At 42.2% G+C, this 13,653-nt stretch overlaps 1 protein-coding gene across 2 annotated transcripts; it reads right to left on the bottom strand.

The window, feature by feature from the left end:
• Nucleotides 1–4,706: 4,706 nt before the first annotated feature.
• On the bottom strand, nucleotides 4,707–13,166 carry shox (shox homeobox). 2 transcript variants are annotated; one of them, XM_020100583.2, is made up of 6 exons: nucleotides 12,666–13,166; nucleotides 10,792–11,000; nucleotides 7,625–7,682; nucleotides 7,342–7,451; nucleotides 5,289–5,501; nucleotides 4,707–4,935 (listed from the first exon to the last, which is right to left on the bottom strand). In XM_020100583.2, exons 1-6 carry the CDS (start codon nucleotides 12,910–12,912, stop codon nucleotides 4,846–4,848), a joined length of 927 nt encoding a protein of 308 aa, XP_019956142.1. In that variant the 5' UTR covers nucleotides 12,913–13,166; the 3' UTR covers nucleotides 4,707–4,845. The 2 variants fall into 2 exon arrangements, with proteins under 2 accessions (XP_019956142.1, XP_019956143.1); XM_020100584.2 differs by having other exon boundaries at nucleotides 7,342–7,430; nucleotides 12,666–13,163.
• Nucleotides 13,167–13,653: the final 487 nt, after the last annotated feature.

Raw genomic sequence — 13,653 nt, 5'->3', positions numbered from 1 at the left:
GACACTGCGTCTTGTATATCGTGGCTGTATCTTCCGAGCAGAGAGAGAGAGAGAGAGAGAAACGAACAAGAAAAAAAAAAGTTCTGTTCAGAATTACTCCGAGCCCACTGGATGGAGCTGCAACGACACTCCGCAACAGAGAAACCCACTTTAACCCGAGCTAACCAGAAGATTGAGAACAAACCGAGACAAGTTAAACACAGCCGCCATGCACAGTTTCCATATCTCATGCTACATCTGTCTTTTAAGTGACTACAATTAGTGTAAAAGTTAAATAAATCTGTGTGTGTGTGTGTGTGTGTGTGTGTGTGTGTGTGTGTGTGTGTGTGTGTGTGTGTGAGATCATGACCTGAGCAAGTTCAAGTTGCAACTTGAATAATTCTTTAAGTCACATTTTACTATTTGTTTTGTTTCTGGCCTCAGTATTTACAGATGAAGCTGATTCTTTTCCACTAATGACTGCAAATTGATGGGACATTACGCTGCAACAGGACAGAAAATATTGTGTTTTTATTAGATAACCGACTTGGATTAGAACAACACAAGCCGAAACATTGAACTGAAAATTACCTGCTAATGACTGCAACATAAACGGCTGAACGGAATGTGAACTTAATATTCTGCTATATTTTTTTTCTTTTCTCAATTTTCTAAGTTTCATTTCTTGACACTCTCCACCTCTTCTGCAAAAAAACGTGTTGACCCAGACTTAAAATGTTAGTTTTAATATAGTTTTGCACTGTTGATGACTCCAGATACATTTATGAGCATTAGCCAACAAAGCAAACCCAAGTCTAGCCCAAACAAACTGGGATGAAAGGCGTCCTTTGATCCGCTGCCGACCGTAGTGACTTCAGCACTTCAGCTCAATTGTTTTCAGCTGAGGTTTCTCTGGGTGGCTTCACTTCAAGCTACAAACTGAAGCTGCCGGAACAGAACCAGAAAAAAACAACTCTCAGCTAAACCAAACACAAGACAGTTATTTTCAGAGTTGCAAGTAGCTCCTCGAGGTATTGTGATACAGCTAAAATGACTAAACGCTCCGGCTCCGTGTCTTTGAGCTAAATATTCACTGTCTTCTCAGGCCTATAAGCTCTGTCATGTCATTTCACACCACTGCCAGATTTACGTTAAGGCTGCGACAGCTCACATTCCGTCTGATCATAGTTGTGTGTGACATTTCAAAGAGGATTATGAGAATGAAATGTGATAAAAAACTATTTTCACGTGACCCCTGAGCACTTGACCGCTGATGAGCTGTAGCGTAGCATACCACCACGGCTCAGACCTCTGGGACTCGCATGTTTTGCAGCCCGTGCTCGTACGAAGCAGAATGGGAAATTTTCTGAAGATCAAAACTGTCACTGTTACAGTTCATTCCCATAATATAGAGCATGTCAGTTGTTTTATAATAAATGCTTTAATGATTTCAAACTCAGCTGCACACTTCTCTAAAAACAACAAAGAAGTTCAGACACGAGAAAACGTGAAGCACATCAACGATTAACCAGATGTAAATTTAATACTGAGCACAGCTGTCCACTAATTTCCACACGGACACACACACACACAGACACACACACACACACACTTTCCTCTCCATCTCTATTAATATATTATTGTGTATTAGTTACCTGTGGCCAACATAAATAGCTTTATGTGCCTGAACATGTTGACAAAGCAGCCATGGCTCATTGGCACTTGATGGATGGCCGAGTGTGCCTCGCTAATTATTTGTACACATAAAAGGATGCTGTTATTTCCAGAGCCGGCCCAGCAGGCCCCAGCCGGAGGGGTCACTGGGTAAATACGGAGCCATCAGTCTGCGACTATATCACTCAATCTTGATGTATGAGCAAAGAGGTACAAATTAAACGCGCAGCGACCTTCTAGGGGGTACTGCACTCAACAGGACGCCATTTGGGCTAATTCCTGTATGGGGTTCAGACAATAGGCCACTATACCACATGGTCTAATTACTTTGTGTACACACATCTGGAATTAAGGTCCTGGGGGAAGCTTATACACTTAAAAGTAAGGCAGACCAATGATTTGAGCATTTTAGAAGTGCAAAATTTAGTATGTGTGAGTCGAACAAGTAGACAGAGAGAGCAATAATCCATAAGTGTGTGTGCATGTGTGTGGTGGGAAGTCTGAATTCAAATGCAGACGCTGATGAACACATGGCCACTCCTGACCTTTTCACATCATCTGCTCAAAGTTAATCAACGCCGTTGGAACATGGAGAAAAGATCCCGTTTGAGCTCAGAGCACATTACATGTCATGCGTCCACTATCCCACACATCTCTCGCTCGCCGTCTATTTTCCCCGCTGCACTTCCAGGCTCCCTGCTCCAGTTACAGCCATCTTGCTTCTATTTGACGATATCGCAGCGCCGCTTTTTCCGCACAAATGCTATCTATGTCATTTTGACGAACACAGGCAGAGAGTCGTCCCCTGCACGACGCTCCACTCTTGTGGGGGTGCATCTGGATTTTATAGCAGCTCAATTTTCTCTGTCAGCGTGCGGCTCATATTGGACGTGATGAGCTGGGCCAGCTAACACAGAGTCTGTGTGAATGTCAACTTTTGAACGATATTGATATTGATCCACAGGTTGAGACAGTTGATGAGCATCAGCCCCAACACGGTGTGAGGCGTGAAGGGAGCGGGAGCTTGCATGACGACGGAAATATGTGAGATATTAAAGGCGAGGGAATCAGCTCTGGACAGTTGTTGCCATCTTTAAAAAGCAGTTAGATGTGTCTTTAATTCATGAGGATCCATGTCTCGTTTGTGTTCTTGTGTACAAAGTAGCTTGCTGAATGAAACTCAGTGTTTCTTGTGCAGTTTAACAAGTCAAATTGTAAAGCTTGAGTACAAATATTTATAACTTTATTGATAGTTTACTTGTACAAGATGTACATTCATAATTTGTGAATCAAACGGGGGAAAAAAACAAACTGTACGATGATTCATGTTTAGGCATGCTTGCATATGAAATGATGAATCATTTTAATGGGTACAACAAATTCCATGGAGTATTATTCAATTCAACCATCCCTGAAATGTTTGTAAACTTGGACACGCTACATTTTTTTAGGCAAACAATGCACTACAGCCACACCTCCTAATTCAAACACTGAAAAAAAACATACAAAAATAAATGCAAAGCCATGTAAAAATGTACACTTGTAGTTCAACTATTTCATCTTTCATAAACCTTTTAGACAAAATAATAAATAAAACACCCATATGTTTAATTTAAAATGGAGACATAGATAAACGATTCTAAATGGAGGTCTGTGAACAGAGAGAATGTTGTTTGGAGACTGTTAGAGGTACGCAGGCCGTAAACGGGTCTACACGTGTGTCGCCGCTCTGACAGCAGTGTTGAAAAGGTTGTCAAAATAATCTTTGAGTTCCAAAAACAATCCACATGTCGTGATTTTGTCTGGAGGAATTTGTGAAATACAGTCTGGATTAGGTGGAAATCAACGATGAAATGTCACATATAACATGCAGAATTAAGCGAATCATATTGTAAACAACTGCTTGGTTTTGGATTACAATGCTGATTTGTTGATTCTAGTATGAACATTTTCCAAAATCCATCAGTAAGTGGATTTTTCTCGTGTTAGTAAAGTAGCGAAGATCATTTTTTTTATTCACCCCTAATTTCTGCAGTTTAGAAAAATGTGCTCATGTCTTCCTCAACAAGTGACAACTGTACCTGATGTATGCAAAACCGCTTGGATACATAGGAGGGTCGGCGGGATATGGCACCTGGTTTTTCTTCAACTCAACAAAATATACACTGCCGTAGAATAGACTGGTGTGTTTGGCAAAGAAATTCAACACTCCAACAGTGCACGGAAAGCAACAGAAAATCATTGGGTCTCTTTATCGTTGAGAGCTAACTCGCTAGCTGTTTTTACTTTTTTTTTTTTTGCTATTTACAGTATTGCACTTAAACTGCACACCATTGCATTTCAGTTAGACTGATGCGTTCTTCATATTTTCAGAATTACAAAAAAAGGAGAGAAAAAATCGCATTAATACCCTTTATCCAAGATAATGTCCTTTTTGCTGATCACATAACGATATCAAATTCCCCTCCCCCATTTTAATTAGTAAAGTAGTATCTGCTTGTAGTGCCATTTGTAAACACCCACATACAAGACCTGAAGTGCAAAGGCATATCATCACTTCTTTACCCAGGATACAACACAATAAACAGAAAGAAATAAGGACAGAGGGAGCACGCTGTGAGGAGAAAAGCAAACCGAACCTCGCCGACACATGCCCAGCGACAGAGAAAATGTCTCTCCACTCTGCGGCGAAGGAAAAAGGAGTTGTTGCTTTTTTTTGCTATAGCACAAGTCCAGAAGAAGAGGGATATCAAACCGTAATGGAGACCTTTCACTTTGTAGGTGTAGGGGGGCTGCGGGCGTGTTGAATGGCAGTGTTAAAAACAGTTGTCGAGCGATTGTGTCAGGTGTGGATGGAGGCCAGTCCCAGAATGGTCCTCCATTAGAGCTCATGCACTTGGCAGCAGCATGGAACACAGTGGTTGGAGACAAATATGGCCTTTTTTTAAAGTTTCTTTTTTTTTCCTTCATTTTTCTAGTGTGTGGTGGTTTGGGTTGGGGGGGTGTAAAGGTGAGAGCTGTTCCAATGCTTCGGTGAGGTGATGTGTGAGTCTGTTTCCCACATGCTCAACCTGTTCGCATTGTCAACATGGCGGCAGCCAGCGTCAGCGAGGCTCTGCTTTTGGCCCTGCTGCTGCCTGCCAGTTTGCTTTGTTCTAACGTCTTCTGGTCTGACGGGCCCCGGCCCGGCCCTCAGACAGACATCCACATGTGTTTGTACGGTCCTTGGGATGTGATCTGTGCCTGGAGTGGACTGAGCCACTGGCCCCGCAGAAGTCCTGCCTGTTGGGGCGAAAAGTAAAAGGTGATTTCATTGGTATTTAATTACCGTTCTCTACAAGTGGTTTGTTTTGGCAGCTGGTTTTGTGACAATTTTCTCACTCCCTCCTTCTTTTTATTTTCTTCCTCCACTGTTCTCCCCCTTTCTCTCCCACACACACTCCCTCTCCCCCCTCTCTGTATGTGTTCCTCTCCTTTCATTCTCACTCAGTGTTTTTGTTTAGTTTAGTTTTAGCTGTGAGTGTCACGGCCCTTTCACAGGCCCAGTCTTGTGTGAGAGGCGATTATGGGCATCAGGCGAGCGGAGGGGCAGCCCGGTGGGGTCAGAGTCCCAGAGCCTCGGTGTGTTTTCTTGCCTTGAGTCGCAGGTCGGCGATGCTCGAGTTCTTGCTGTTGCTTTTGGCAGCCGCCGCCACTGCCGCCGCTGCAGAGGCTGAGTCGGCAAGAGATGCGATTGGTAGTCCGAAGGGAGGGGGCGGGAACATCAGGTAAGGAGCGTGAGCGGCCAGGTGAGGGTGCAGGTGGGGGTGGGAGTGGGTGACACCATCCAACTGGAGCTGAGCTTGGACCTGCAGGACAGCGAAGTGTAAAATTAGTCGGCATCGTAGCCTCAGGCCGTGTGTGTGTGTGTGTGTGTGTGTGTGTGTGTTAAGAGGGTCTCGGATTCAGGTTTCACATTCTGACACTATTAAATTCCCCCTCAAATTTTACCCCCTCAAAGCTGTTGCTTACACTATGTTTTCTAAGAAAATATTTAAGAGCTGCACTCTCCACTTGAGCCCTTTCTTCATGTCAGCTATTCTAAAAGTTAATGAATCATACATAGCTCTCAGACACCACATCCAATTTAATCATCCAGAATCAAAGTCTTTCTAGGACCCAGAACAGATTTGTTTAATTCAGACTGAGGACTCCGTTATACCCTTGGAAATATGCAGTCTTGTTATCCTGATTATGTATTCAATTGCATAAATAAACAATTTTGCACTAAAAAGACATTCACATATTTGGAGTTATAAATATTTATCCAGACATATTCCTGAGTCAAGGGAAAAAAAGAAACCATAAGCAGCATAGAATATCAGTTTTCACATTCTTGGCAATTATTTTATAAGAAGTAGGTGAAAATTAAGCATCCGCTCACTTCAGAGGGAGCGAACTGAGCCTGTTGCCATTTCTCATGTGTTTCAAACACCACAGGAAGAAGTGGGAAAACTCAACTATTTCATGCTTTCTTCTCCAACCAAAATAGAATGATATAAAGTCAAAGTTTTAACTTGACTAAATATTATTTTTTTCTACTTTTCTACCTTTCTTCTTTGGCATAAAAATACTGAGAATGACTCGAGCTGGAGTTGATAAATGAAAGGGGAAACTCGATTGAACCGCAGGTTTATAGTTGCTCGGCAGCTCTGCGATAGTATCCAAACAAAACCTCACGCAGACTGCAGATATCTCATTTACCAACAATAAGGTAACAAACTGCAGATGTGACTGATAATTTCCAGACCTCAGATGAAATCACAGAAGCACTCGTGGAAAACTGAGACTTGGATTTTTTTTTGAAGGAGACGACAGAGACAAATATGACCCTGACAAAACAGGTGGTGAAGGTTTGATGTGTTTGTTCACATGCATTTTAGTTTGTTTTATGTGGCAGTTTTTCTTTTGGATCCTTAAGAAGGATGCAAAGGTTTCTGGTCTGATTTAACCCTCACACCTCATCACCCAACCCAACCACAAGACCATCCATCCACTTGTTTTATATGCATATGCTGCATTGTAAAAAACCAGTGCAGCCTGTGCGCACTGCCTGTTTCACCCTCATACAGTGCAGCTCTCTCTCAGTATGCAGGCCTCAAGCCTCCACCCCTGCCGGTGCAGCTCAACGCCAATATCCATAAGAGCTGACTTCATTCCCCTGCTTTCATCATCTCTTTTATGTGCCGGACTGTTGGCTTAATTAGGCCGCTGCTTTTTCACGAGGGTCAAGCAGACAACAAAGCAGCCAGGACACAAAAGCAGATAGCAGCAGATCAAATGTCCGTCCACCCCGCTCCCCTCTGCCTCTCGAGCCTCTCCACGCAGCCACGAGGTGAAAGGTGCACTGAGGTCTGAGCTGCTTCCTCCTCCAACACACAGTATCACTTGCATCTAATAGCTATACACATGGCCTAGATTCATGTGGATGCACAAATATAGAAAGTCTTCTTTGACTCTGAGAATCACACATGTAGCTCCAGCACTGATTCCTCAGTCGTCACCCCTGCATCACAGGATGCTGAGTAATCAACTTTTTTTATTTTACTGCAACTCCGCCTGCATTTTTTACTTTTCTAGATTGAATTCAACCTGAGCTCGATTACATCTTTTCAAGCTTCGTCAGCTAATAAGGAAAACGAGGCCTACCTGTTGGAAGGGCATCCGCAGGGCGCCCATGTTGACGTAGGGTGCTACTCTGCACGCGTCCAGGTGACTGCCGCTGCCCAGAATAACACCTGGAGTGAAGGGAAAGATGTCTGTCAGACAGCCAGACAGTTGTTGTTATGTGAGATGAGGAAGTCAAAGGTTTTTTTCCACGTGCAGTTAAAAGAAATATTTAAATAATATAGAGTAAAAGGAAAATAATTTAAAAAGGAAAAAAGGAAAAATATAAAATATCATACAGAAGGTTAGAAGAAGAGATATTTACCTTTGTGCATCTGGTTTTCTTGTTTTCGACATTTTGCTCTTCTGTTCTGAAACCAAACCTGTGAATGTAAAAGAAAATCATCCATAAGTTAAATACATCAAAACAAAATTTATTTTTTATTCTATATCAGTTGTAATTTGTAGAGAGGCCACAAATAAATAACAAATAAAGAGAAAAGCAAATATCTGAGTAAATTAAATCTCTGTCAGTTTGTACATAAATCTACTTTGAAATACTTCTATAATAAAAACATTTGTGGGAAAGTAATAAGATTTATTGAGGCTGGGGGAAAATAACCCTCAATAAAAAATCATATAGGTGATCAAACAAAACCCAATAAACGTATTATTGTGCTTCACAGTTCATTATAAGGAGAACACAGTGGTTTTATAGGTCATAAAATAGAACGAAATTCGCTGTAAACTCAGCAGTGAAACAGGCTCACACAGGCTGTGGGAACATAATGGAGATAATATGGTGACATTTGGTTTAGAAGGATATTTTTTGAAATGAGAAGTAATCCTCGTTAAGCACCCTGCAGTGTGCTGAGTGTCTGTGGAGCTGCAGGCTTCAGGCTCCGGCCTATTGTTAATCATCATCAGCCTAATTTGCCTCCGTGAATAACATTATCCCCCCACCCCCCCTCCGAACCCGCACTGATTATCATTTACAGACGCGAAATTACACAAAGGGCACAGACTGATGAGGAGGATGAGGATGAAGATAATGCGGAGGATGATGAGTCAAGGTGCCGTGGAGCCATTTTAAGTTGCGCGGGGCGACGATGCACGTTGTGTGGGTGAGGCTGCAGCAGCAACACGGTCAATAACGTCTCCAATAATGAAAACGTGACGTGAACATAAAAATATATTGTTTTGCATTTTAAAGATCAATCTTACATTTTTTCGTCCACACATTACAGAGACGTTAAAGTTATATTTTCCAGCATTATTTAAGATTTAATCCGCATAATTATATTTGACCAATTAAATGTAATTATTAGTGTGATTGTAGTAGTAGTAGTATTGTTGCTGTTGTTGTTATAAATCGTGGCACACACTGTACATTTTGATGGATGAGCTGTGAGCTGCTCAGCGGTTAAATGATGGTAGAAAAAGGTGTTTATGAAAATCCCAGGTGATTTTGCATAGACGCACAGTAAACCCCTCAGATAAATCAAGGCTAATATTAGACGGGCACCGAGATCAATTCCAATTACGCGCCAGTATGTTAAGCAAAGTGAACTACACTGGTTCAGACAGTTATTTCTTCATTAAGGACCACTCAATGATGCGCTTCACAAATACCCTAATCTCATTTCCTTTTTGATTTTTTATTAGAGACAGTGAATAATGACATTTAATTTAGCAGCGCGCCAGAAACCCAAAGATATTAGTCCTAACCGAATTACTGCCTGCTCCTCACCAAGCTCTCATAACTTTCAATTAGATTCATTGACAGCTGCTCGGAGCGCAGGTTCTCATGGCTGCAATTCACTCGAACACACAGGGAGTGTGTGTGAGAGTGTGTGAGTGTGTGAGGAGGAGAAGTGTCCCCAAAAGTGTCCAAAACATGGGGTTTTATAAAATGCTTTATTTTCCAATAAGAGACAAACGACGCCTCCTGTGCGTCCACATCCATTTTACGCACAGGAAACGCAAACTCGGGGTCTTAACCAAGCAAATTTACACCATCAATTATTTTTAATTCACACTTTATTAGTGATAACTGCAAGTGTTGCCCTGCAAGTCCGAGCGTGTTTGACTCAAACCGGTAGTCGACGGGCTTATAAAGCTCCGTGATGGCTTTTTATTCATCCGATTAGATGGTGAACAGCAGCGAGAGTTGGGCCAGAATCGAGTTATTTCTAATGTGTTTTTATGGCGACACTACATCAAGCCTATGGCAGATATTACAAAGAAAATGAGGAGGGATACGAGTTGACATAAGAGCGCGTCCCCTGAAGCAGCCATTCAGGCTCTTCATTCATTTTAATCATTGCTGGGGATTTTTTTTTTCTTCACTGCCCCTCATCCTCCTCTTCCTCCTCCAAGGATCGTAGGAGTGGAGGCTGCAGGCCTGCTGGTGGACGCTCTTACATCCCGGGTGATTTACAGCAGATTACACTTGTTTGATATCTATAATAACAAACCACTGCCTTTATAAATACTGACTTTTTTATTTTTAGTTATTTTAACTCCCGGTGAATTACATCACCGGAAACACATGCTGGACAAATATGGTGAAATATTCAGTCTAAAATTGAATCATTTGAATCCCAAAGCATCCAGTGCATGTTTTGCAGGATTTTACACAAATGTCAGAGTAATACAGCTAAAAGTCTCTGCAGGAATCACAGAACAACTAAAATAGAAATTAAATCCTCTGTGAAGGAGCAGAAACTCTGTTTAAATCCCCACTGGGATTTTGTAAAAATATTTCAGACTTGGAGCTTTTGTAGGAGACAGAGGCTGCATCATTAATCTCAGAGGTCTGGGAGGTCAACCTGCCTGAAGACTGATGGGGTTTTAATTTTATTGCATGTTGCAGGACACATGATGAATTTACATCACAGATACAGGAGGAAAGTGCTGCACTTTTTTGTAATTTCTGGACATATTTTGTTATTATTTGAAGAAGACCTGAGGCTCACACAGTATTTCGTTTTGTAACATTTTTTGCAAAGGTTGAAAACATCATCAACATGTCAAACCCTGCAAACTGAATTATTTAGAAGAAAAGAAAATAGAATAAAGGGCAGAATTAGTTTTTACAGAATTAATTGTTTTATGGAATAAGTTTAAGATGAAGCCATTTAATTAATTGTCTTCCATGTGTTGCGCAATATTTTAATTTTCTTCTCAATCGTTTTTGCATTTTGGCTGTTTTTTGGCGGTAGAATAAAATAAGGGCATTAACACAACTTCTTCAAATCGCAGTTTTCATTTCCATCATATAAGAAATATATCAGCCAATGCATCGTCTTACAATATTATCCCTCAAAGCAGCAGTAATACTGTCTGGTGCAGCAGGAGGCTGTGAACGCTGCAGACGCAGAGGTCTCTGCACAAATGTTGTGGGACAAACGTGGTTTCCTGTGTGTGGCTCAGTCTACACAAACATGCGTAATTTAGAAAAAGCGGAGCATGAGGCAGAGGGGTCCTCACCTGCACGCGGGCCTCGGACAGTCCCAGCCGCTGACTCAGCTCCTCTCTCATGAAGGCGTCCGGGTAGTGCGTCTCGTCAAAGAGCCGCTCCAGCTCGTTCAGCTGCTCCAGGGTGAAGTTAGTGCGACTCCTCCGCTGCTTCAGTTTGCCCTGCGCGTCCTCGTCCTCCGACTTCACGTCCTCCTTCTTCTCCTTGCACTCGTATATCCCTGTTACGCGGCCCGAGGTTTGGAGAAAGAGGGGAAGAGGAGAGGACGTGTTCAGATACAGGACATTACAGCCTCCTGAGGGAGACGCGTAAATACGCACACATCACCGGCCTTTCTCTTACTCTCACGCACACATGTAGCCATTACTGGGGGGCCCCCATAGCCAACACTGGGCCCCATAACAGGGGCTCTAGGCCTGGCAGTTTGCTGAAACACGCTCACATATACATATACACCCTAATTCTTCCAGAGAGGGCCCCGTGGCTGCACATTTCCACTCTCCATAAGTCAGTGAGCTGTGTCAGTGCAGTAGTAAAGGTAAATCAGTCAATTCGTGCCATGTCACATTAATAAGCAATTTAAAGCCAAGAGTGAAGCTGAGAAAGATTTGGGCCCATTACCTGCCTCAGTCAATCACAGAGGAGTTATTTCACACTATAAATACAAATATGTGGAGCACTATATTTTTTTCATTTAAACTTTAAATACTTGTGGGGTTTTTTAGGTTGTCAGTATACATGCTTTATTGTATTTTAATTGGACTATATACTGCACCATTAGCTGGTATGTGTGTTGTTATTATTAGTAACAGACTTGACAACTGCTGCAATTACTTCAATGTTCTTGTCGCATTTTGTTGTTTGTAGTTTGTTGACGTGAAAGTGTGTTTTTTTTCCCCCACAGCTGAAAAGCATTTGATTTTATATAAATATCAAATGAAGCCCACACACACACACACACACACACACTCCCACACACTCACGCATACACAGAGAGAAGCAGACTTCCTCTCTGTGGTTTGGATTTAATGAAAAGGTAAAAGGAAGAATAATAGAGAAAAGTGCAGAGCCTTATTTTTACTGCTGCTACTGGATAAATGTAGAAACAAGTTAAAAATCACTCACTGAATGTCTAAAAGTCTCCTCACTGTATATCGGCCTGTCCAACTGTCTCACTGCACCTTTTAAATATTTAATAAATGTGATGGTTTTTAAAGGAAAATCAATTTTTCATTTGTTTAGTGGCAGATTGTTCAAATTATAACAAGCTGAAATTTGATTTTGGGCACATAATGTAAAGAATAATTGCACGTCATACAAATGGGAAAGATCATTAGAATAGCATTGCAGTTATACTTTTAAATGATGCCACATTTAATATATATAGCTTCTGTAAAATATTAACAAAGAAACAAGTGAAGTCACTTGGTGATGTTGAGGGTTTATCTGTGACAGATGTTTTTGTTTTGGCAACATTTTTTTAATTCTTGTTAAAATAAGGTGAAGCTCATTCCTGAACGCCACAGAAATAACAGATGATAATTCTATTGTTATAATTATAAGAAATAGCAGGATATTGTTTTGGTTTGTTTTTCGTTTGACGCGAGGCTGAATGTCTGAAAACAATCCTCAAATAGTTAAAACGACGGTCAGACCATGGGCCCGCCTCCTGCGTTGTAGAAAATAATGGTTTTAATAAACAGGATAATGCGTAAACTTTATCCGTGTGCGAAGTGAAGCCGCACGGCGGTGGAATTAAAACCAGTTTTACGCACGGATTTGCAGGGATTTGTAAAAAAAAAAAAAAAACTCGCTGGCGATTCAAGACAACTGAACTTGAGACATTTCCTCAACACAATCCCCTTAAAAATAAAACCGATCTTACCATCTGTCCCTCTGGAAACATTAAAGTCCTTGAGTTTCTCCTTCTCCAGCTCGACGTGGTCCTTGAACAGATGCACCGGGCAGTGGTTGCCCTCCGCTATGTCCTGCAGGTTTGTCTCCGGGCTGCCCAGCTCCCTCGCCCGCGTCAAGCCGCTCTCCAAAACTTCCCTGTACGTGATACTCTCTTTGGTGCTCTCCTTGGTTTTCTGATCGAACGACTTCGACACGAATGCCGTAAGCTCTTCCATGGTCGCTTCTGTCGCTCAGTAGTGGTCCTGGTCAGGGGAAATCCACCGTGGACCGCCAGGAATACGACAACGCACCGTCTCGTCTCGTCTGTCTCTGTGCGCACACGCCACCTCACCAGCGGCACCACTGCTCACGGACGTAGCGCGGTGTTTTTTGGGGGCTGAGGCTGGCAGCAGCGGCAGATAGGAGGGGTGGAGAGGAGGTGAGATCACTCCTGCTGTTGTGACTGTGTATTTGAGAGCACACTATTTATACACGGCCACCTCAGCCCGGCCCCCCCACCCCCTCTTCTCTCCGATCTGTGTCTTGAGCAATTACAGGCCGCCTCGACTTTGCAGAATTCAACTTTCAGCAGCTTTTTTTTTTCTCCTCCTTCTCTCTCTCTCTCTCTCTCCTTCTTCCTCCACAAATCAATGATGGAGCTGATGGAGGCGGTTAATTGAATTACGGGGTCATTAAAAATGCCCACGGTGGATCAGCCCCATGCGTGGAGTCTGTGTATGGCTGCTGGCCCGCGTGTCTAATTAATTCGACGAAAATTTAATTAACACGATTATGGGAGGTATAAATGTTTTGGGGGGGTGGGGGGAAGTTCTGTCACTTGATTTCTTTTTTTTCTTTTTGTGTTTGTTGAGTTGACAAATTTGTTTGAAAGATATAATCTGAGCAGAACTCCACCTATAACCTGTCAGCTGATTGGATTTATAGTCTCTCTGTGTGGTTTGCACGGTGCACATTTA

The sequence above is a fragment of the Paralichthys olivaceus genome, chromosome 10 (genome assembly GCF_024713975.1).
Source record: "Paralichthys olivaceus isolate ysfri-2021 chromosome 10, ASM2471397v2, whole genome shotgun sequence".
In the NCBI taxonomy this organism is placed as follows: Eukaryota; Metazoa; Chordata; class Actinopteri; order Pleuronectiformes; family Paralichthyidae; genus Paralichthys; species Paralichthys olivaceus.
Note: the sequence above shows the minus strand (reverse complement) of the source record. Positions and strands in the feature narration are given on the sequence as shown.